This window comes from Dasypus novemcinctus, unplaced genomic scaffold (genome assembly GCF_030445035.2).
Source record: "Dasypus novemcinctus isolate mDasNov1 unplaced genomic scaffold, mDasNov1.1.hap2 scaffold_215, whole genome shotgun sequence".
In the NCBI taxonomy this organism is placed as follows: Eukaryota; Metazoa; Chordata; class Mammalia; order Cingulata; family Dasypodidae; genus Dasypus; species Dasypus novemcinctus.
In genome coordinates, this window is record NW_026688187.1 from 56,721 (window position 1) to 80,639 (window position 23,919).

General features: G+C 43.2%; 1 protein-coding gene and 1 pseudogene across 22 annotated transcripts in view; one reads left to right on the forward strand and one right to left on the reverse strand.

Moving 5' to 3' along the window:
- The window catches only part of LOC101425137 (peroxisomal targeting signal 1 receptor), a 36,863-nt gene extending 13,300 nt beyond the window's left edge, over positions 1 to 23,563 (forward strand). For 15 of the 22 annotated variants that reach the window (XM_058292688.2, XM_058292695.2, XM_071213627.1 and 12 more), the window contains 6 exons: positions 5,287 to 5,430; positions 5,621 to 5,691; positions 6,091 to 6,303; positions 6,639 to 6,804; positions 7,108 to 7,265; positions 7,445 to 8,889. In XM_058292688.2, the coding sequence (XP_058148671.1) occupies positions 5,287 to 5,430; positions 5,621 to 5,691; positions 6,091 to 6,303; positions 6,639 to 6,804; positions 7,108 to 7,265; positions 7,445 to 7,646 (954 nt within the window). In that variant the 3' untranslated portion in view covers positions 7,647 to 8,889. Of the gene's footprint in view, positions 1 to 5,286; positions 5,431 to 5,620; positions 5,692 to 6,090; positions 6,304 to 6,638; positions 6,805 to 7,107; positions 7,266 to 7,444; positions 8,890 to 14,109; positions 14,610 to 23,212 lie in introns of those variants that run through there. The other 7 variants (XM_058292691.2, XM_058292690.2, XM_058292698.2 and 4 more) reach the window with 3 other exon arrangements.
- On the reverse strand, positions 22,474 to 23,393 carry LOC131277644 (probable U3 small nucleolar RNA-associated protein 11 pseudogene; annotated as a pseudogene).
- Positions 23,564 to 23,919: the final 356 nt, after the last annotated feature.

Below are 23,919 nucleotides of genomic sequence, written 5' to 3' on the forward strand. Positions count from 1 at the left end.
TTGAGTTGTAGCATTTCTTTATAGATTCTAGAAATTAAAATCCTTACTGGATATGTAGTTTCCAAATATCATCTTCCATTCTGTAGGTTGTCTTTTTTAAATTTATTTTTTACTATTTATTTATTTATCCCCCCCACAGCTTGTTCACTGTCTGCTCTGTGTCCGTTCACTGTGTGTTCTTCTGTGTCTGCTTCTCTCCCTTGGTTGGGTCATCTTGCTGTGCCAAGCTCTCCCAGGGGCAGGCCATCAGATCTCTGCGCGTGCAGGCGAGCCTGCCTTTACAAGGAGGCCCTGGGACGCGAACCCAGGGCCTCCCATGTGGTAGATGGGAGCCCAGTTGATTAAGCCAGAGCTGCTTAACTAGGTTGTTTTTTACTGTCTTGATGAAGTCCTTTGATACACAAAAGTTTTTAAGTTTGATGAGGTCCCATTCATCTGTTTTTAGTTTTGTTACTTGTGCTTTTGGTACAAAGTTTTAGAAACCATTGCCTAACACAAAGTCCTAAAGATGCTTCCTGAAGGGCACTCACTTTTAAATAATTCTTTTTAAGTTCTACACTCTTCCCATAGATACTAGCCACTTGCCCCAATTTAGGGTTTTCAAAGAATTATATTAAATATTAGGAAAATTTCCCATTAGCCAGTGGTGGAAGATGACTTAATTTTGTATATAGTGTGTGCTGTTAACTTGTTAGCATATATTTTTTATCAGGGCTCATACCATAAAAACAAATCTACCTGTGGATTGTAGGGTACTTGGGGATGTGAGTTGAAGCATGAGGGAGAAGGGAGAGAATTGCTTAGTTTTTTTTTTTTTTTTTTAAAGATTTATTTATTTTTTATTTATTTAATTCCCCTCCCCTCCCCCGGTTATCTGTTTTTTTTCTGTGTCTTTTTGCTGCGTCTTGTTTCTTTGTCCGCTTCTGTTGTCGTCAGCGGCTCGGGAAGTGTGGGCGGCGCCATTCCTCGGCAGGCTGCTCCCTCCTTCGCGCTGGGTGGCTCTCCTTATGGGTGCACTCCTTGCGCGTGGAGCTCCCCTACGTGGGGGACACCCCTGTGTAGCAGGGCACTCCTTGCGCGCATCAGCACTGCGCATGGGCCAGCTCCACATGGGTCAAGGAGGCCCGGGGCTTGAACCGCGGACCTCCCATGTGGTAGACGGACGCCCTAACCACTGGGCCAAAGTCCGTTTCCCATTGCTTAGTTTTGAAAAGATGCAAAACAGGACTGGGCAGATGGGTAGTGATGTCTTTTTTTTTTTTTTAACTCAGATATTGTTGGGAAAGGAATCAGGGACTAGAACCAGGGCCTGAGATACAAAGCAGGATGCTGGAGAGAGAGATTGACATAATAAGGGACCTGTGCAAAGACTGGGAAGAAAGAAGTTCATGGTACCATAAAAAAGGCTTGGTTTCAAGAGCCTGTGAAAAATTTAGAGCTAGAAAAATATGATTTTTCTTTTTCCACTTTGATTTCCTATATATTTTTCCTTTTTTCTGGGAACTATTATTCTGTGGTATAATAGAAAAGAGAACTTCTTGTGACCCCGCCTATGTTTTGCTAGAAAATGAATCCCTTCTATAGAATTCTAATGAAGAAGTACTTTGGAAATGCCCGGAGTTAAAACTTACTAATGTGTATTAACAATTTGATAAATTGCATAGGTACCATCAGTTTACAAATGGCAAGTTATGTATTTTAGACCAAAATTTTCAAGCTTTTGAAAATGTAGACATAGTACTAATTTCAATGAGCAGCACTTTTTCTTAGAATTTATTCTGCCCATATTTATGACATGCTGGGTAGAATACTTTTTTTCATTAAAAATTTAGAAGTAGGTTTGTTTTTAGATTCTTGAGCCCTATTTGATATCATTGATACCTTGGGATATTGAAAAATTATGATTGGAAAATCTTGCATTAATGTTCCACAAAAATACATTGTACTCTTTAACTCCTTAATAGTGAACAATTCAGATTCCATCTGGCTTTATGTTAACTAACAATAAATTATATATCAGTAATCTTTTTTTTTTTTTTTTATGTGACTCTGACTCTGATTGTCAGATAAACTCCAGGGATCTCTTTGAATGTACCATTTTTTATTGGTAGTCCCTAACTTTTCAGAGGCATCTTAAATCTATAGCTCCAGCACATATTGTAGACTGTTACTGTTGGGCAGAAGGAGAGACACTTAAAGTTATGCCAACCCACTCCAGTGCAGGCGTTGGGGTCGCCAGTAAAAAGCACAACTCACAGAGGCTCTGGTGGAAAGATGTTTTATTCACATAGAGAAGAGAGCGAGCTTCATTTCCTCTAGCCTGCGGGCCTCAAACCTTGGCAGGGAGATGGTCCCCACACAGCATCCTCGCTTGTGTTCCTTTGCTGTTGCAGTGGAGGAACTCTGCTCCCCTCTCCACCAGGGACAGATACACCACCAGGGTGTGAGCTGGATGTCCTAAAACATGCCCACCAGAGTCCACCTGTCCCCAGGGAATGTTCACATAGATAAACATACCTGGGGCAGTGGGGGAAGGAATGTACCAACAGTCCCCTTATCTACTAGGGGTTTGTGATTTATCCTGCTGGCTGACACACCTGGTCTTGAGCACAAGGTGTATTAGTCGGTCCCAGGGAAAGGCAGCAGGCCACGCTAAGACTGCCCCCTACCACAATTACCGTAAGAAACTTCTGTGATGGGACAGACTCTTAGCAGTGATCCTGTTTCTGAGTATGAGCTTATGAAGTATTGGAGAATGCGTCAGACATAGTGACTGGCTTGGGTTAGACTTTGCAGGCTGCAGTAGCGATGCCAAGCCTAGATGCTGTATGCTGTGGGTTGTTGAGGGTTCCTCCAGAGTCCTCTTTTCCTATCTGTGCAAATATTCTAATTTTGAAAAATTCTTCTGTGATTAGTAATTGACGAGATCTCAAGGATAATAGATAGCATGGGCAGGGGGTTGCTTAGAGAACCCTAGACAAGAGGATGGCATTGATTTGTTGCAGCATCTACTTGAAGACACATGAAAAGCATTTGGATCACTTCTGGCTGTCATATATAGGAAGTATCCAGAGCAGTGAGGATAATACCTATTTATGGCCATTATATTAAGCCTTTTGGTAGGGTTGGTATATATTCTCATTTGTCGCTCTCAATAGCTCTGAAGGGCAGGAACTACTTTCACTAGGAAATTGAGTTATAGGTAATAATAATAATCTGTTTCCTAGAGTGTGGCTTAAAGTGTGGATTGGTGATGGATAATAGTTGAGGTTGAATGCAGAAAGATTTACTTTATTGAACAGGGGTTGGGAAACTGGCCCATGGGCCAAGTCTGGCCTGCCTGTTTTTATGTGGCCCACAAGCTAGGAATGGTTTTAACATTTTTAAATGGTAGGAAAAAATCACAAGAAGAGTAATATTTTATGACATGTGAAATTATATAAATTCAAATTTCAGTGCCCACAAATAAAATTTAATTGGAGCACAGCCATGCTCATTTGTTTGTGTATTGTCTGTGGGTTCTTTGTGTTGTAATTTTGGAGGTGAGTAGTTGTGAGAGATCTGCATTTATCATCTGACCCTTTACAGGAAAAGTTTGCCAATTCCTGGTTTAGGGTCATCTTATTCATTTTATGCCTTCTGTATTATTGTATTGTACAGAGATGTCCCAAGAATATACCTATTCTCAACATAAACCTAATTTTAATACATTTATCCTAAACCCATCTCCTATAATGTATTTTGCTTCTTTAACTTCCATTTTAACTATTTTCCTTTAGTAATAAATAATTTGCTTCTGATAACTTATGGCTCAGAACTTTGCTGGCAAGAGTTAAGTGTTTCTGGTTCTCTTCTTAAGCAGTTTCACCATAATGATGTCTTTAATATGTATAGTTTCATTCTCATTTGTCCTTAACTGAATTTAGAAGGGTCCTGCATGGTATTTTGTATCTTGTTTATATGTGGTATACATTGTCATGATGGTAACCGTTTATGTCCCCAAAATGAGCATTTTATTTGCTTGCCCTGAGGCATATGCTTATTTAGTGACTCCCATGTTATCTTATTACCTCTCTGCTTACAATAAAGTACCAGGAGACAAAGCTTTGCAGAGAGCATCGTATAATTCTTCTCTCAAAGTAGAAATTCTCAGCTAGAAGTGGCACTGTACAGAGAGAGCAGTGTCTTTCCGAAGTGTTCTCTGCCATTGGGATTTTGAGATCCAGCTTTCATTTACTACCAGATACAGATTGATGTTAATAATTATTAAGAATGAAATTGAGGGAATAAATGAACATTTCAAAGTGCTTGAGCATATGCTATCCAGTCAATGTGTACAGTGATTCTGGGTTAGGTAAGAGCTGCAGCTGAATGGCAGGGCCTTGGGCTCCAAGTTGCATTTCTGTTTTTTTTTTTAAAGATTTTCTATTTCTCTCCCCTTCTCCCCCCCACCCCCATCCCCCGTTTGTCTGCTCTCTGTGTCCGTTTGCTGTGTGTTGTTCTGTGTCTGCTTGGATTCTTTGTCAGCAGCACCGGGAATCTGTGTCTGTTTTTGTTGCATTATCTTGCTCCATCAGCACTCCATGTGTGCAGTGCCACTCTGGGCAGGCTGCACTTTTTTTGCACTGGGCGACTCCTTACGGGGCGCACTTCTTGTGCGTGGGGCTTCCCTACGCGAGGGACACCCCTGCATGGTTTGGCACTCCTTGTGTGTATCAGCACTGCACGTGGGCCAGCTCACCACATGGGTTAGGAGGTCCTGGGTTGAATTCTGGGCCTCCTGTGTGGTAGACGGATGCTCTATCTATTGAGCCAAATCCGCTTCCCCAAATTGCATTTTGTTTGTACGTTATCGCATTATTGCAGGATACCGAGACCACTCTTTGAATAGCTAAGGAGAGCTGATCTCATTACTGTAAGTAGGTTCTGCTAAGAAATATGTTCTTTCCAGTGGTGAGGAGTCAAGGATATGGAAATGCAAGCCTATAAAGACTTCCTAAAATAAGCTTATTCCCAGCATGGATCAGGGTTTGTAGACTTGCATAGCTTTCCAGTTATCATGAACAGGAGAGGACAGTGTGAGCAAAATACTGAATGATTTTACTGTAGTCACAGATGATCTTTTATAGTACGGAGAATTTGCTACATTTAATTCTGGTTCCCTTTTGGGGGCCTTTGACTTCCCTTTTCTCTGCTTCTACCTTGGTTGTCATCCTCCCATCGCTGCTGCTCCGAGTGTGATAGCTGTCTTGTAGATGGTTCCTCACTTGCTTCCCTTCCTTGTAGGGGTACCAGTTTGAGGAGGAGAACCCCCTCCGTGACCACCCGCAGCCTTTTGAGGAAGGGCTGCAGCGACTTCAGGAGGGGGACCTGCCGAATGCTGTGCTGCTTTTTGAGGCGGCCGTGCAGCAGGATCCTAAGCACATGGAAGTGAGTGCCTTATTCTGATTTCAGATTGGGCACCCGTCCTCCAGTGTGGAAAGAGCAGTGCTGACGGGTTAGGGCCTGGATGATGGCTTAGGTGGGGGAGTGGGCATGAGATGGTGAGTGGGGAAGCCTGAGGGAGGAAGGTTGGAAAAGAAGAATACGAGGGTGATGGAGCCTGCCACCTTCCCTCCAGGCTTGGCAGTATCTGGGTACCACCCAGGCAGAGAATGAACAGGAGCTGTTAGCCATCAGCGCGCTACGGCGGTGAGTACCCTGAGAGGTGGGCGTGGTTCCAGGGCTCCACAAACGGCCTTTAACGTGATAGGGGCCCAGACCCAGATCTTGCCTTTTATTCCTCGCCGCTAGCTGGGGTATTTTCTCATGATGAAACTGAGGTTTGGAGTGAGTTGGTGACACCTGGCTCCATTCCTTTGTCAGCTTTTGATTTCATTTGTGGGACCCCAACTGCTTTGTTGGCTGGTGAAACTTTCCCCTTCTCAGATCTGTAAACACATGTCGGAGGATTCCTCTGTATCTTAGTCTGAGGGGCCTGGGCAAGCGAAGCTATGTTAGCTCTGTGTGTCAAAACTTGGGGGGCTCCCAGGACGTGCTGGGTGCTGGAGTCATTGCTGATACCAAGTCTGCCCACCCTGGTCCAAACAGGTGCCTGGAGCTAAAGCCAGATAACCGGATGGCACTGATGGCGCTGGCTGTGAGCTTCACCAACGAGTCCCTGCAGCGACAGGCCTGCGAAACCCTGCGAGACTGGCTGCGTGCCTCACCTGCCTATGCCCACCTGGTGGCGCCTGGCGAAGAGGGGGCTGGTGGGGCGGGCCTGGGCCCCAGCAAGCGTATCTTGGGATCTCTGTTGTCTGAGTGAGTGTGAGGGGTTCCTGGGATGAGGGATGATACCCTGCGTCCCAGTGGGAGGATGACCTTTGGCTTGGAAGTTCCGCTAGATTGAGCCTCTAGGATCCAAGAGTAGGATGGAAAATCCAAAATCAACTTGGAGGAGGTCTCCATCCTACAGTGCAGTGTTGGGGTGAAACAGAAAAACAGCTGCTACATTGGAATTTGGGAATAGGAGGGTTGACTGGTAGATCACTAATTCTAGGGAATATGACTGACGACCTGAGGAGTTAGCTGGGTGGATAGGAGTACAGGCGTATCCATCCACCTCCTGTTTTTGCCCTTGTTTCCTCCTCATCCAGCTCCCTGTTTCTCGAAGTGAAGGAGCTGTTCCTGGCAGCGGTGCGTCTGGACCCGGCCTCCATCGACCCTGACGTGCAGTGTGGTCTGGGCGTCCTCTTTAACTTGAGCGGGGAGTATGACAAGGCCGTGGACTGCTTCACAGCTGCCCTCAGCGTTCGTCCCAATGTGAGCCTAAGGGGAGAAAAGGAGACGGGGGTGACTGCCCTGCTGAAGAACCTCGTTGGGGCTTGTGGAGTCACAGGGGAGTTCGCTACAGCGTCCCGCGCACTGCCTGCCTTGGGAAGAGTGGGAGAAGGAGGGGGAGGGAGGGCCGAGGGTCACCTGGACACGAGGAGGTCTGCCTGGGACAGGGGCTTCCACTGTGGTCACAGCGAACTGTTGAGGGGGAAGGACACAAACGGGTATGATGCAGGGGGAGGAGTGGACTGAGCGTAGCTCACGCTCTGACCCTTGTCCACCCCCACCTAGGACTATCTGCTGTGGAACAAGCTGGGGGCCACCCTGGCCAATGGAAACCAGAGTGAAGAGGCAGTCGCCGCGTACCGCCGGGCCCTCGAGCTGCAGCCCGGCTACATCCGGTCCCGCTACAACCTGGGCATCAGCTGCATCAACCTCGGGGCCCACCGGTGAGAGCGTGTGTAGAGGGATGAGTGAGGGACCCCCTCCTCCCTGCCTTTGGCCCTAACTCCTCACTCTCTGAGGCTCTTCAGCCCCAACCTTCCCTCTCCACCTGCCCACTGACCTGCCTCCTTCCTCTGCTGTTCTGTGCGCCGGCTCTCAGCTCTCAACCCTCCTCTTCCCACAGGGAGGCTGTGGAACACTTTCTGGAGGCCCTGAATATGCAGAGGAAAAGCCGGGGCCCTCGGGGTGAAGGGGGCGCCATGTCGGAGAACATCTGGAGCACCCTGCGCCTGGCGCTGTCGATGTTAGGCCAGAGCGATGCCTATGGGGCGGCTGACGCCCACGACCTGCCCACCCTCCTCTCCATGTTTGGCCTACACCAGTGACAGTGGGATGGGCTGCCCTGTGAGTGTCCGCCGGAAGGGGTCCCCGCTCCGGACATGACTCCCTCTCCCCAAACGGACCTACCAAGGGGGTGGGCTGATGACCGCAAGCGGTTCGGCCTCTGAGGAGCTGCCTCAGAGCAGGGGCAGGCAGTCTGTGTTCTCCACCCTGCACATTGGTAGGAAACCGAGCTGAGTTGTCCCTGAGGCCCTTGCTAATTCAAGGGCTGTACAGCCAGCTGCAGATCTCTTTGCTCATCATGCCCTTTCTCGGTGCTGCTTTTTGGGTAGGACCCAAAGGTCTGATAGGGCCTACCACACTTGTAATGTCTGTCCTTCCCTCCACTTTTACTGGGAATTGATAGTAACACAGCTCCCTTGGGCAGCTGTGTCTAGGAGGCTCTGCTCCGAGCACCTCTAAAGATGATTACTCCTGGGACGGGACGTGTGAGGGGTCAGCCTGGTTGAGTAACTGTTGGAGGGGCTCAGCAGAGCCGTGTTGGTAAGGGTGCTCGGAGCGCTGTCGTTCTTGGACCTCTCCTGGCTGTGAGCTCGCCTTCCCCGCCAGTGTGATGCTGCATGCGGTGACGCTGGGACTGCTAGCTTAGGGGCCTCGGGAGCTCAGGCGTGGGTCATCGAGGGGCCAGGGTCAGCTGCTGCAGAGTGTTTGGGTGTGAAGTAGGAGGAGGGCTCGTTTGTGGAGTGAACCTAGAGGGGCCAGGTGGGATCAGCGTAAGGGCCCTATTCTGGGCTCTTGGGTGGGCTGAGGGCTGTGGCGAGTGAGTGCTGCAGTCCCTCCTCCTAGAAAGACCTGCCCGTGGGAACTGAGCTCGCTGTTCTGGAACATTGGTTCACAAATTGCCATCCTGCCAAAGTCGTAGTGGAGTAGGGGGTCCAGTGCTACCATAAGCCTTTGCTGTACTTCTTGAAATGTTTCTGGGGGAGAGTGTCAAAAATTTTCCTCCTGCCATTACCTCCACAAGGTGAAGACTGAGGGAAGATGAGGGAGCAGCTGGATCTTCTCATCTGCCCCCGGCGTGGGGAGCCACACTAACCCCAGAAATGACTGCTAGCCTCATGCCTTGTCTTCTCTAGCTAGCGATCAGATAGATTTTTTTTTAAACTACCATGGTCCCAGGGTTTCATCCTGAAATTTATTTTTCTTTGTATGAATATGTGTATATGATTTAAAAATAAAACTGTAAAATATTTGTATGAAGAATAAATGGAACTGATGTGGTTGTGAGTTGTGCTGCTGGTTGTGATGTTGGCGTGGTGGGAGGTGAGATGGCCTTTGGAGGGTTGGTATCCAACAGTTTTCCTCTTGAGTTTTTCAAATTTTCCATCCATCTACCTGGTAATTATTGAGCAACTAATATGTGATAGGTAGTATGGATAAGCTGGGCAAGGTCCCTGTCTTCATGAAGCTTAAGAGACGGGGGTTGATAACCATGTAAGTTTTTAATTTAATTTAATTTAATTTAATTTAATTTAATTTAATTTAATTTATTTTTTATTTCTCTCCCCTTCCTCTGGTTGTCTGTTCTCTGTGTCTATTTTGCTGTGTCTTCTTTGTCCGCTTCTGTTGTCAGCAGCACGGGAATCTGTGTTTCTTTTTGCTGTGTCATTTTGTGTCAGCTCTCCACGTGGGTGGTGCCATTCCTGGGCAGGCTAAACTTTCTTTTGTGCTCGGTGGCTTTCCTTATGGTGCGCACTCCTTGCGCGTGGGGCTCCCCTACGCGGGGGACACCCCTGCGTGGCACGGCCCTCTGTGCGCTCATCAGCACTGCGCATGGACCAGCTCCACACAGGTCAAGGAGGCCCGGGGTTTGAACCGTGGACGTCCCATGTGGTAGGCGGACGCCCTAACCACTGGACCAAGTCCGCTTCCCCCACGTAAGTTTTTAACACCTGTGTTACTACTACGGAGGAACAGACAGGGTGCTATGTAACAGGCTGGTATTGTTTTTATTATGAATTACATGGGAGGACTTAGATAATTTTTTCAGTGCTTAGGGCTTTTTGGCTCTGCCTGGTTTTATCAGGAACTGTATCAAGAACTTTAAGCACTATTGTTAACTTTTGATCTAATAATTGCCCTTCTGGGTATCTATCCTGGAGGAAATTTTTAAAATATGAAAAAATACTTATATTTGGAGGTAGATGTCATAGTCACATTAGAATAGAAAAAAAATTGTCTAAAGAGAATTGTTTAAATTATCTGTCCAGATAGTGAAATATTATGTAGCTATTCAATTATATTTATGGAACAATTTCCAATGACAATAAAAATGTTACCAATATAATGAGAAAAAAAAAGCTAGCCAATTACAGATTATCTCAGGGAAAAAAATGCTTTGGTATAAGTCTACTCATAAAAAAAATAAAGAACAAAACACCAAGTGGGGAGGGGCTGGAGGCAGCAGTGGTATCTGCTCACCCCTGGCGAGCATGGGCAGCTGGTACCCTGGGCTCCCAAGGGCAATTGGCTGGGCAGGCCCAGATGGCAGTTTCTGCACTATGTAGATGCAAGAAGGAAATAAGTCTGGCCAGTAAATGACAGCTTGAGAGTTGAGCTAACTTCTGGTGTCAACTATTGTAAATCTCTAGGTTTGTTTCACCTGCTTTTGGTAGTTCGAAAGGTTTCCAAGAGGATGCTTGACTTGCATGGTCAGTCAGGTACCTCTTTTGACCAAAATCAAGTTCAGTGATGTTATGGAGCCCCCACCATGTGCCAAGCCCTGTCTGAGGCAGTAGGGACGCAGTTCACAAGATGGACAAGATCTCTGCTCTCATGGCTTCCCTGGGAGATGGGGGAGACAGAACAGGTTAAAAAGGTGATTTCAGCTCCTTCTAAGTGCTGTGGGGAAATCAGAACGTCAAGGTGTCCTAACAAGTAGAGGGTGGGGTTGCAGGGACAACATTAGGTGGGGTAGTTGGGGAAGGCCTTTCTCCAGTGCATGAGTAACTGAAGTAATTGCCTAGGTGATGGGTGTAGGGACAGAAACGGATTTGGGTTGAGACTTTGGCACTTCTATTCACTGCTGTGTGACCTTCTGGACACATGTTCACTGTCTCTAAAAGTAGAGAGAATAATAATTGCTCTGAAGGTTCTTGGGTGGATTAAATAATATATGCAAGGCTTCTAGCACAGTTCTGGTCAGCTCCTTTCCCCCTGTACAGCCTTGCGTGACATCACAGGCAGCTATCTGCCATCTCCTCTTCAAGGGAATTACAGGACAGAACCTGCATGTGGCATTGCAGGGGAAGAGCATTAGGGCAGGGTGAGCAAGTATGTGCCACGGCTCTGACCTGAGGCAGAATGAGCCTGTGCATTCCTGCAACAGAAAGAGGCTGGTGGGGCTGGAGAGTGAAGGAGGGAAGGAGGAGGAAAGAGTCAGGGACCATGGAAGGCAGGCTCTTCTCCATTAGGATGACGAGTTGACTTATATTCTAAGTGTCACAGGAAATCTCTGAGTGTCTTGTCTTTTCCCCTTTCCCCCTCTCCCAATCCTGTTGTCTTGTTGCTGTCTGTGTCCATTTCTCTTTTTGTGGACAAATTCAGTATGTACTTTGTAGGTTCCACTGATAGAACTTGCTGCTGGATTGGATGTGGAGGGTGGAAGAAAGAGGAATCATGGCTCCTAGTTTCTGGCCTGAGTAACTGGGAGAATGATGTGGCCATCTACCAAAAATGAGGAAATGGGTGGGAGGAGCAGGTCTGAGAAGGAAAATAGAAAGTTCTGTCCTGAACACATTAAATTGGAGTCTGAGATCTCTCCAAGTAGAGGGAACACATAGATAAATTGGATATATAAATCTCGGGAGAATCCAGGAGGTACATAAAATTGAGAATCTTGTTTATTTACGTAAGACCGTATTTAAAGCCATGGGACTGGTTGTGAAAGCATGTACATAGGGTGCAAGGCCGCAGAACAAACTCACTATCAGGCATACTGAATCCATTGAGGCAGCTGTTCCTGTAACATACAAATCCCTAGAGACTGCCTTTGTTTTAAAAAAGATCTGAGTTGCAAGTTTTCTGTAACTTTAAAGAAACAATTTAACTTTTAGACCGAGTTTTTCTGTTTATAGGAAGAAATGGAAGTGGCACATAGTCCCAGTGCTCAGTTTGGCATGACCAGAGCATTCTCCATCTGCAAGTAAAGCAATGGGAGGGGACATGATCCCAAGGCTGCTTGGTGAGGATGGGAAATTAGTTTGTGAGGATGAGAAATTAGTTTGCTCAGACGTCTCCATGGTGGCTGACTCTGGTTGCTGGTGAGCCATCTCCACAGCCCTGTCAGGAAGACCCAGACAAAAACACAAGCCTGAACAGTGCTTGAACGGGCACCATCTCCCAAAGTTGCCCTACGATTTCTGGACTGACATACCTCCTTCCTTTTTTTTTCTAAAGATTTAAAAAATGTATTTATTTCTCCCCACTCCCTCATTGTTTTGCACTTGCTGTGTCTGTTTGTCTTCCTTGTTTCTTTAGGAGACACTGGGAGCTGAACCCAGGACTTCCAATGTGGAAAGGAGGCACTTAATGGCTTGAGCCACCCCTGCTCCCAGCTTTGTTGTGTCTATCATTATGCTTTTCCTCCCCATGTCTCTTGTTGCATAATCTTGTTGTGCCTGCCCATTGCGACAGCTTGCTGTCTTCTTTAGGAGGCGCCGGGAGCTTCTGCTCCCTGCTTTGTTGTGTCTCTCATGTTTTTTCTTTTTGTGTCTCTTGTTGTGTCATCTTGTTGCGTCAGCTTGATGTGACTGCCCATTGTACCAGCTCGCTGTCTTCTTTAGGAAGCCCTGGGAACCGAACCGTGACCTCCCATATGGTAGGCAGGGCTTAGTCATCTGCGCCACATCTGCTTCCCCCCACCCCCGCCCATTCTAATGGTCACCTTCTTTCCTTAGAGATGTGAGTGCCTTACATCAGCTTCAGGTTATTCTTTCAGTCCAGGAACACTTGCACTTAGAGGCTCTCCTTTCAGGTTTCTTCTTGATAACTCCCTCTCTTATCTCAGCAGAGGGTCCTGTAGCTGAGTTTACTGAGAATGAAGGTCTTCAGGCAAGAGCTGTAGAAAGGTCTCACCTGACACCTATAAACTTATCTCAACCTGTATCTACTGGGATCCCCTTCCCTGTGCTCAGGGGGAAAATGATTTTTCTCCTCCTTAAGGATGATCCTTTTTTCCCTAGTTCTCAACCTAGCCATTCCGTCTTCTCAGGACCTTGCTGATCTGGCCTTTCTCTTTAACTTCTCCCTTCCTACTCGCCCTTTCCTTTCATCAGATAAACATGCTCAACTATTTGCCATCTTAAACCGAACAAAAACCTGACTCCTTGACTGACCAGCCAAACCAAATAACCCTTTCTCAGCCCTGGATTCTGCCTCCCACCCTCCTCACAGCCCAGCTTCTTGAAGGAGTGGTCCATGCCTCCTGCCTCCCCTCGAGTTCATTCCATTTGCCTCTCACCCATCAGTATAATTGATTACAATATCCAACAGTTCTCACTCTGTTGTTTCCTGACCTCATCCTACCACTGAGACTGCTTTTGTTGAAGTCACCAGCGATTTCCATATATTGCCAACGCTAATGCTCACATTTATTTCTGATCTTAGTTGAGCTTAGTTCATCTTGAGGTGGCTCTGCCACACCTGGTTGTGTAGGTTGTGCACTGCACCATTCTCTGGGAATGCCATTAATGGAGTCCATGGGAATGATGCTCCCTGGAGTTGTGCAAGTGCACAGTCTATGTGGCTGTACTAAGTAGCCTTGCACTGATGTTCACTCTTTTAAACCCTCTTTCCTGCTTCTGTTATTTCTTCTTTCCAAAGGTTCTACTTCTCAGTCTCCTTTCTGTGTCTTTTTAAGTCTATCTGCTCCTTAAATGTTGAATTCCTCAGGACTCTTACTTGTCATTCTGCTTTCCTAGCTTTACGGACCCTTTGGTGGCCTCATCCACACGTGTGGCTTTAACTACCATATGATGCTGACGACAGTCTAATCTCCTCAGATAAATTGCACGTTATGTGCTCCCCAGCCACCTTAAACTCAGCAAATTCAAAAACAGGAATTTCCTTCCAAATATCTGTTCCCCATTTTATATGCTCTTGGAGAAAACAGTGAGTGGGTGTGGACCTCTCCTTCTCACTCTCCAGTAGTTCACTCTGGCCTCCTCCATCTAGCTCACAAATGTCCTCTGATTTCTGTGCCTTTGCTATTACTTTGGTTCAGGGACTTACCTCTTTTGGATTACTGTGATAGGTTTGTTTTTTTGTACTGAAACTAATGTACTTCCCTTAGGTCATCTTTTGACTTTTCACAATTGTGAATGACATGTAGAAGTTTAATTAATGCCAGCCGAATGAACTAAATGCATCCTGGAAATGTGGGCTGAGAATCAGGAAATGCTAAAGGAGCTGATCTGCATGTGAAAATGATGTTTTGGTTCTTTCCAGTTTCCTCTTCCCCCAGATGGAGAAGATGAGATGAAATCCTTGGCCACTGTACCTTTCTCCTGCAAGGGAAAGTGTCCTGAAACAGATGGGTACTGTGATGATTTGGAGCTATGTGTACCCCAGAAAAACATGTTCTTAAGCCTAATCCATTCCTGTGGGTGTGAACCATTGTAAGTAGGACCTTTGGGTGAGGTTACTTCAGTTACGGTGTGGCCCACCTCAGTCAGGATGGGTCTTAATCCTATTGCTGGAGTCCTCTACAAGCAGAGTGAAATTCAGAGAGAAGGAGAGAAACCACAGGAAGCAAGAAGCTGAACATCGAGGGAAACTGCAAGAGACGGGAGAGGCCAGTAGACACTGCTTTGCTGTGTGACAAGCTAAGGACTGAAGATTGCTAGCAGCCACAGTCTTTGGGAAGAAAGCATCGCCTTGATGATGCCTTGATTTGAACTTTTTCCCAGCCTCAAGCCATGAGTGAATAAATCCCATTGTTTAACCTAGCCCATTGTACTCTTTGGTACCCAGCCCAGTTCAGGTATCAGCAGTTGTGTGTAGTGGGAAGGAGCTCTTGAAATGTGTAGCCTTGCAGACTGTACCATGTGGCAAGAGAGCCTTGGATAAATAGTGAGGATGACCCGTGGGAGGGGACCACCTGGGGGGTGACTAAGGCTGTGGACATCTCTACTGGGAATTGAACCCAGGATCTTGTACATGGGAAGTAGGCACTCAACCACTTGAACTATATCCACTCCAGCACAGCGCTAATTTTTAAAAAATATGTTTTTAATTTATTTTTAAAGGATACTTAGATTACTATATAGCACTCTTGTTGTGCCTGTTTTCATTCATACAGGCTCAGCAGGAGGAGGAGAGTGTTAGAGCAGAGCTCAGCCTTGGCTCACAGCCAGCTGACAAGAGACTCAGAACTTTAGGAAACAATGAACAAAAAGGGGAAAAAAGGGAATTCTCAAGAAAACACCACTAGAGTACAAAAGGACTTCCTGGAACTAAGAGACATGATTTTCTAATTAAAAAATGCAATAGTGAAACAAAAGGCAGCTGATCACTGCTGAGAACCAAATTAATTATCTGAAAAATCAAGCACAAAAATATTTCATAACACAACAAAAACATAGACATAAAAACTATGAGAGAAAAGACAAGGGATTAGGAGGACAGATCTAGGAAACCTAATGTACAAAATAATAATGTACAAAAGAAGAACAAATGAATAAGCAAACAAGTAATAGAAAATGTCCCTGAGCACAAGATTTGGTTGAAAGGTGACACTGAGTCCCATCCAAGATGAATTAGAAAAACTCAGCATCTAGCTGTATACTGGTAAAATTCCCAAAACCCAAAGACAGAGAAAATCCTATAGGCTTCCAGACAGAAAAATATCCTGACAATTACTAGTGTCTATCCATCTGCCACCCTAGTTGCTGGAGGACAGTGGATGGTAGCCACGGGCCCCAAAGCCAAGCACTACAACCTCAGAGTCTTGTGACTAGCTTGTCATGGTTCCTGTGTCAAGGTGAAAGAATGATTTGTGGATTCAGTACTATAGTTGAGAAAAATACTCGAGAAGTATTTTCATGGCAATCAAAAACACCAAGTTATGTTCTACCCCAGAGAAAAGATATTTCTATTTTGGTTGGCCTGGAACAATAGTTGGCAAACTTTTTCTGTAAAAGACCAGATAGTAAATATTTTGGGCTTTAAGGGCCACACATTCTGTATCACAACTGCTCTGCATTTGTAACTGCAAAGGCTACCATAGACAGTATGTAAAAGCATAGGCATGGCTGCAATCCAATAAAACTTTATGAAATTAGGCTGTGGGCTGGATTTGACTTATAGGCCATGATTTGCTGACTCTTGACATAGAACATAAGAAAAAAATGGTGAGAAAACCTGGTGAACAATGTGTGACTTGCCTTAAATGGCAAAAGGGACTTTGTAGAAGTAAGTTAGGGACCTTGAGATGGGGAGATTATCTTGGGTTATCGGGGTGGCTAAGTGTAATTACAGGGGTCCTTATAAGAGGAGGCAGATCAGAGAGTAGTAGGAGATGTGAGGATGGAGATGAGAGACTGGGTGATGAAGCTATGAGCCAAGGAATGCAGTTGAACCTTGGAAGTCAGATAAAGCAAAGAATGAATTCTCTCTTGGAGCTACCAGAAGAAATTTCTGGGCCCTGTAATCCACTTGGAGAGATGTCTTATCTTTCCTAGCACAGGTTAATACTATCTTTATGAAGCTGTTCCAGAAGCTCCTGGGTAGAACAGGCCACCCCCACTTTCCTTAAACACTGATTTAAGTTTAGTTGTTTTTATATGTCTGTCTAAGAGATGGTACATTTTTTGAGGGCAGGGACTACATTTTATTTGGTTTTGAATCTCTAGTGTCTAGAGCAGTGCCTGGACAATGATGGACTACTATACACTTAACCATGTAGTAGTATCTTTCTTAGAACAATTCAACACAGCCTCTGGGACTGGGTACATGTCTATTAGTATGGTAAATGTTTTATTTTAAAAGAGTACATAAAAGAAACAAAAACTGTTCATATTCACCTGGAAGGGACATCAGTTCTTCACTGACTTGCCTGGATCTATGTTTAACTCTTCTTCTGCCCTTAATATATTCCAAAGGGATCTTTAAAAATTAAAAAAAAAAGTATTTTATTTTTTTTCCTGAAGATCTTGATTGTCTTCATATTTCACAGTGTATAATGTTTGCCCATTATATTGATGATAACATGTTAGCTATTTGTAGTAAGTAGGAAGTAACAAATACTCAAGATGCTCTAGTAAGATACATGCATGTCAAAGAGTGGAAAATAAACCCTACAAGGATTCAGGGACCTGTCACAACAGTGAGGGTTTTAGGAGTTCTTAACATAAAACACATTATTGCAATTTAGGCCAGCTACCATAAGAAAAAGACACGCTGCATATACTGTACTGTGAATTGTTGTCTGAACCATTCATCAGATGATTTAGAAGCCTGTGAGTTTTGAGTGAGGCCCCGAGCAAAAGAGTGTTCTGCTATAGCTCTAGGCTGTGATGTAAGTGTCCTAGCCTCTTGGACCATTTGACACAACAGATCCAATGTTGGCAGAGGTGTCCATGCAAGTAAGGATACTGTGTGGAATCTCTGAAATGTCCCAACTGAAGATTTGCAGGGCATGCTCTATGGTTCAGGAGTAAGGCCAGGCCTTCAACAACGTCTGAAATCAGCAACCAGCATGATTCTGGATTCTAGTAGAGACTGAATGCTTGACCATGAGACATTAAATGCCCATGTAACTAGAGCTGTCCATCATGAACTGGATATTGTCAACTCTACCAAGTCATGACATAGGGTGGGGTAAAGCAGCAATCCATTGTATGATGAAAATGTTGTATTTTGGATTGGGCCTGAGCAGGTTCCATGGACAAACAAGTGGTCTAGACCGACATGTGACTGATTCTTCTCCCTTGGTTTGCACCTATGGCCTCATAGCTGTTGGAGGAGGGAAATAAAATCACATGAATAGAGTAGCTTCATATATTGGTGGTAACCAGAAATGATTTGCTGCCACACTGGGGCTCCATTCACTGTTGTTCTAAACTACTGAAGTGGTGTGTGTGTGTGTGTATTTTTCCAGAGGATATACATGGAAACTTGGGCAGTGATGACTGACTTGGCTGGTTGGTTGGGGACCTAGAAGGAGCAAGATTGGAAGATAAAAGATTACCCAAAAGTTCTTCAAAAAAGGCATATGGGTGGACATACATGAGTGAGCACAAAGTGTGCAGGTCTTTGCTTCTCAGATCAATGCCTAAGGGAGCATTCACTGCAGAAGAAGGACTGAACAACTGGGTGGAGAGGAAGACTCTTCCAGGGGAGATCAGCCAAACTCTGTTCTTGGTCACTCCAGTGCTTGCATTATGGACCCATAACAGAGTAGCCACTATAGTAGAGAAGGAGGCTATACATGAGCACCATAGCATGAGCTCTATGGTAGATTAGGTTATGTATCCCAGAGAAAAAATATGTTCTTAATCTCCATTCCTTTGGATATGAGCCCATTATAAATAGGACCTTTTGAAGACTTTATTTTTAGTTAGAATGTGGCAATTGAACCAGGGTGGTCCTTAATCTGGATTACTGGAAACCTTATAAAGAGAACCTAGAAATTACAGAAGTGAGTTATGAGAGGACCTTGCCATGAAGTAGAAATAAAAGCTAAAGAATCCCAAGGATTGCTGGCAGTCTGCATCAGAATGCTGTGGAACTAAGGGAGAAAGCATCATCTTGCTAACATCTTAATTTTGAAGTTCTCCTACCCTCAAAACAATGAGCCACAATTGGGAAAGAATAGTTGCTTCAACAAATGGTGCTGGGAAAACTGGATATTCATATGCAAAAGAATGAAGGTGGTCCCCTAACCCAGACCATTTACAAAAATTAACTCAAAATGGATAAAAGACTTCAAATAAAACTCCTAGAAGAAAATGTAGTGCAGTATCCTGTATTAGATATTGGCTTCTTAGACTTTACAGCAAAAGCACAAACAACAAAAGAAAATAAAGAACAATGAGACTTCATCAAATTAAAAACTTTTGTGCATCAAAGGACTTCATTATGAAAGTAAAAAAACAACCTACAAAATGGGAGAAAATATTTGGAAATCACATATCCAATAAGGATTTAATTTCTAGAATTTATAAAGAAATTCCACAACTCAAAAACAAAGAGACAACCCAATGAAAAAATGGACAAAATTCAGAAATTTTTGGCCTCAAACAGTTGATCTGTTTCTAGATCCCAAACAGAAAGCAATAATAATGAACAAGTCTTTGAGTGACAAAATCCCTATGAAATTTGTTAGATGTACAAAGTGACTCAATCTATGACAAAGATCAGAAAAACCTGGGCTCATAACTGCTGATTAATCATGAGGTTGAACGTTATTTTATGTTTATTGACAATTCATATCCCCCTTTTTGTGAATTGCCTAATTTATGTCTATTATCCATTTTCCATTAGGTATGCTTTTTTATTCCTTCTTAGGAGATCTTCATATATTCTGGAGAAAAATCCATATATATTACAATTAACTTTTCTCAGTTTGTGTCATGTCTTTTCACTTTATGGTTTTTGTTTTTTTTTTAAAGATTTATCCATTTATTTAATTCCCCCCCTCCCCCAGTTGTCCGCTCCCTGCGTCCCTCTTGCTGCGTCTTGTTTCTTTGTCCGCTTCTGTTGTCGCCAGCGGCACGGGAAGTGTGGGCGGCGCCATTCCTGGGCAGGCTGCACCCTCTCCCGCGCTGGGCGGCTCTCCCTACGGGGCGCACTCCCCGCGCTTGGGGCTCCCCCACGCGGGGGACACCCCCGCGTGGCAGGGCACTCCCTGTGCACATCAGCACCGTGCATGGGCCAGCTCCACACGGGTCAAGGAGGCCCGGGGTTTGAACCGCGGACCTCCCATTTGGCAGATGGACGCCCCAACCACTGGGCCAAGTCCATTTCCCTATGGTATCTTTTGATGAACAGAAATTCCTAATTTTAATGTAGTTGAATTTCTCACTTCAAAAAAAAGATTATTGCTTTTTGTGTATGGTTCAAAAAGTCTTTGCTAACATTATCATCATAAAAATATTACCTTATATGTTATTGTATAAATTTTAATGCATTGACTTTCACATTTAAAGCTTTAATCCATCTAAAAAAATTGATTTTTATATATGGTGTGAGGTAAGGATCCAGTTAATTTTTTTCTGTATCAATAATTAATTGTTCCTTATTCTAGTGATCTGCAGTGCTACTTCTATTATATATCAAAGGACTATGTATGTGGGTCTGTTTCTGTCTTTTTAAATTTGGTTTTATTTATCTTTTGTCTATCCCTGTGCCAATACCATACTGCCTTAATGATCTAATTTTGTCATAAGCCTTGGTCTCTTTCAGGGAAAGTCCCTTCCCCTGATTTATTCATAGATCCTTGAGTCTTTTCTTTCTCCTATATATTTTAGAGCTTATGAAATTCCATAAAAAAACCTATAAGGATTTTGATTGGGATTGTATTTACTCTGTAGATCAATTTGGGGAGAGCTGACATCTTTACAATGATTATTTTCTTCCATAAAATTTGTATAAATATCTTTTGGTTTTCTTAGATCTTAATTATTGTTACAATATAAAGTTTTATAATTGTTAGATTTATTCCTAGGTACTTTATTATCATTCCTAGGTACTTGCTATTAAAATAATATCTTTTAAAAATTATATATTAAAATTATTTATTTCTGGTAGATGGGAATGTAATTGCTATTTTGTATAATAATTGTATATCCACTGCTAAATGCTCTTAAATCAGTAGATTAAATTAATCTGACAAAATATTCATTTGGGCTTTCTATGATCATAAACAACTACAATCTTTTTATATCTTCCTCTCCAATCCTTATGCTATTGTATCTTTTCTTATCATACTGTACAATCTAGAACCTCCAGTACAATACTGAATAGAACAACTCTTCTTGTACCTGGAGTACTTCCATTTTTTTTTCAAACCAGTAACAACGTAACAAGGACTTTTGTTGTAAGGTTTTGGTAAAAACACTTCATCATTTACAGAAGCTTTTGTTTTCCTTATACGGTAAGAGTTTTTCTTATGTAAAAAAAAATTGTGAACTTTTATAAAAGATGAATAGGTGTTGAATTTAATTTCTTCAGAAATATTCAGATAAATACAGACTATTAACTAATTATTTCAATATTATATTAATCCAAAGTTCTAAAGTTATTTTGGGATTCAGAAGTTTTATTCAAGCTAACATCAGTACAATTATTGTTGATAATACAAATTTATCAGAAAAATGTGGCATTTTAAAATTTTACCCAGTTTGTGTACATGGAGCAACTTTATTTTTGTAGTCCACATATTTTGTAGTAATAACTAAGGTTAAGAGAACCATTTTATAAGGACTAATTATGTAAATTTTAAAATTTAAATATTAATGAAATTGTATGGTTTATGAACAAAAAAAATAATAGGGACATGTGACATTTTGAGATTATTTTTGTGAATCCCAAAAAGAGAAAGATTATATTGTAAATTAATCTATTTGTCTGGGTGTAATACCCTTTGGTTGTATTAAATTCAGTTGAGGGGCCCTTGGTTAAGATTAGGGCTTTGATTGATCTGGAGAAAGTGGCCATGGGAGTTGCTGAGGACAGGGAGAGGGAAGAAGAGATGAGATGTGGGGCATTTTCAGGACTTGAAATTGTCCTAAATGATATTTCAGGGACAGATGCTGGACATTATATATCCTGCCATAACCCACTGAATGTACTGGGGGAGAGTGTAAACTACAATGTAAACTATAATCCATATGGTGCAGCAGTGCTCCAAAATGTATTCACCAAATGTAATGAATGTGCCACAATGATGAAAGAGGTTGTTGATGTGGGAGGAGTGGGGATGTGGGGTGTGGGGTATGGGGGAATCTCTTACATTTTTTAATGTAACATTTTTTTTGTGATCTAATATCTTTTTAAAAAAACAATAAAAAAAAAGATTAGGGCTTTGATTCAACCATGTTGGTAAAGCATGACTCAGGTTGAGCCCCACCCCCTTGGTGGGGCTATGTAAACTGGACACTCAAGAAAATACACTGGAAGAGAGAGAACTCTGTCATGTTTGATCATGGGGACTGGGAAAGAGAGATGAGCCATTTGTCTGGTAGTTTGCAGCTGACCGTGGGGAGAGATTAGAGCCTGACATAGGAAGAGACAAGCCCTAATTTTTACAGCTGAGATCGGGGAGAAGCTGGGCCCACAGAGCCTCAAGAGAAAGAGGAAGCCCAGGAAAGAGCTACCAGGCAGAGATCAGCTGCCATCTTGCTTCAACATGTGGCAACTGACTTGTGAGAAAGCAAACTTGAGTTGGAATCTTTAGGGCCTTGTAACTGTAAGCTTTTACCCCAAATAAATACCCTTTATAAAAGCCAACAGAGTTCTGGTCCTTTGCATCACCACCCCTTTGGCTGACTAAAACAGGAGGGTTGGGGGAAAAATACACCAACTGTAAGTTGTGGACTATAATTAGTAGTAATACTTGGACGATGCTCTTTCATAATTTGTAACAAATGTTTCACAACAATGCAAGGTGGTGGTGGTGGAGTGACATATGGGAGACCTGTATGATGTTATGGATGTTTGTTTTGTAAGTGCACAACTTTTATTATACACTTAAAATTTACATATGTTCACATATGAATGATATACTTCAATAAAAATTTAAAAAATGAAAACAAAAAGTCAAATCTACAACAAATTATGGCTACAAACAGAAAAACCATGCCATCTGGACTAAAGGAATTTGGGGTGACTAAGAAAAAAACAATTCTTGTCCACCTGGAATAAATGATAAGACTTATCTATAATACTTCGTTTTCGATGACTCCGAACTTTGTAAATAGTGAGTTCAATGTTTCTTTCTTCACCTTCACCTTCAGAGTTTTATCCAGAAGATCTCTGTGTGTTTGAATTTTCTGTGCAGTAACAATTTCTTCTCTTGTTGAATCCCCTGTGTTAGGCAGTTACATTGCTTTTGCCTTTCTTTAGCTATCCACTTCAATTTACCCTACTGGGTAATTCCTTTCACTTTTTCCTTCCCCAAGGACTCTGTTGCGGCTCTATTAAACCCTCTGTCCCCTAGTTCAGGGGCTGTTTGCAGGTGAGTTGCAATATCAAACTGTACAATTTCTTTTTTGCTATCGAAGAACACATGCTTGTTGTTTCCCCTGGAAATCCAGCAGATGGAGCTCTGCTCTTAGTCTTTCCATTTTTTTAGCTCTTCAACCCTTTTTTCATTTCTATGTATTTGACGTGTCCTGAGTTTTCAGCAGTTTCAGCTGTTCAGGAGTTAAACTTCTTCCTTAGTCTCCTTAATAACACGAACTCCATCCTGGAGCTGAACCCGAGTCATTTTATAGTAGAATTCATCTGGATATTTTTCAAGAGCCTTCTTCCGGAGAGCTTTGGAGTATTCTTGCTTTTTTCATTAGTTATCTGCACGAAATTTCTAATCTTTCTTTTTCTTCACCAGGCCCAGGTGTTCTGGAAAGCCGGGCTGGCTTTGCTCTCGGGTGTTCCCACTGCCGGGACTCCGCCGCCTTTCCGAAGGCCCCGCCGTGTCTGCTCACGCCGGGGAAACTGCGTAGACGCCGCCGCCTCAGCCGCCGAGTCCACTGCCCGTTCTCTTCAGCATTTTCATGATTACTGATCATTAACCTACTGATTGATCATTTGTATATCTTTTGTACGTTTTCTTGTTACACAGCAGGGGCCCTGAGGTCATTAAGCCGAAGTAAGATTTCCTTTATTCTCGTCCAAAATTTTTTTAAAGGAGATAAAGTATTTTTATTAGAGAATAAAGATATTTAATTTTTATTAACAATTTAGTATTTTATACCACTCATTTATATATATGTTTATTTTTCTTCTTGTCAGTGTGGTATCTCCTCTTAACCAAAGGATTTATAATAGAAAACACTCCAGTTTTTCATTTGGAAGATCTTTTTTCCAAGTAGAAAATCATTTTAAGATTTAGTCCTATGAGCTATTAAGTCATGGGGATATTAACAACTATATAACATATTTAGGTACATTAGATTGGTGACAAGACTGTATATTTTCCAACCAGGAAAGTTTTACTTAAAGGGCTAGTGCATTGAAAGCATTCAGGTTTTTTTGGGCTTGATTTTTAAATTTTGGGGGGCATTGTATCAGTTATCTCTTGCTGCAATAACAAGC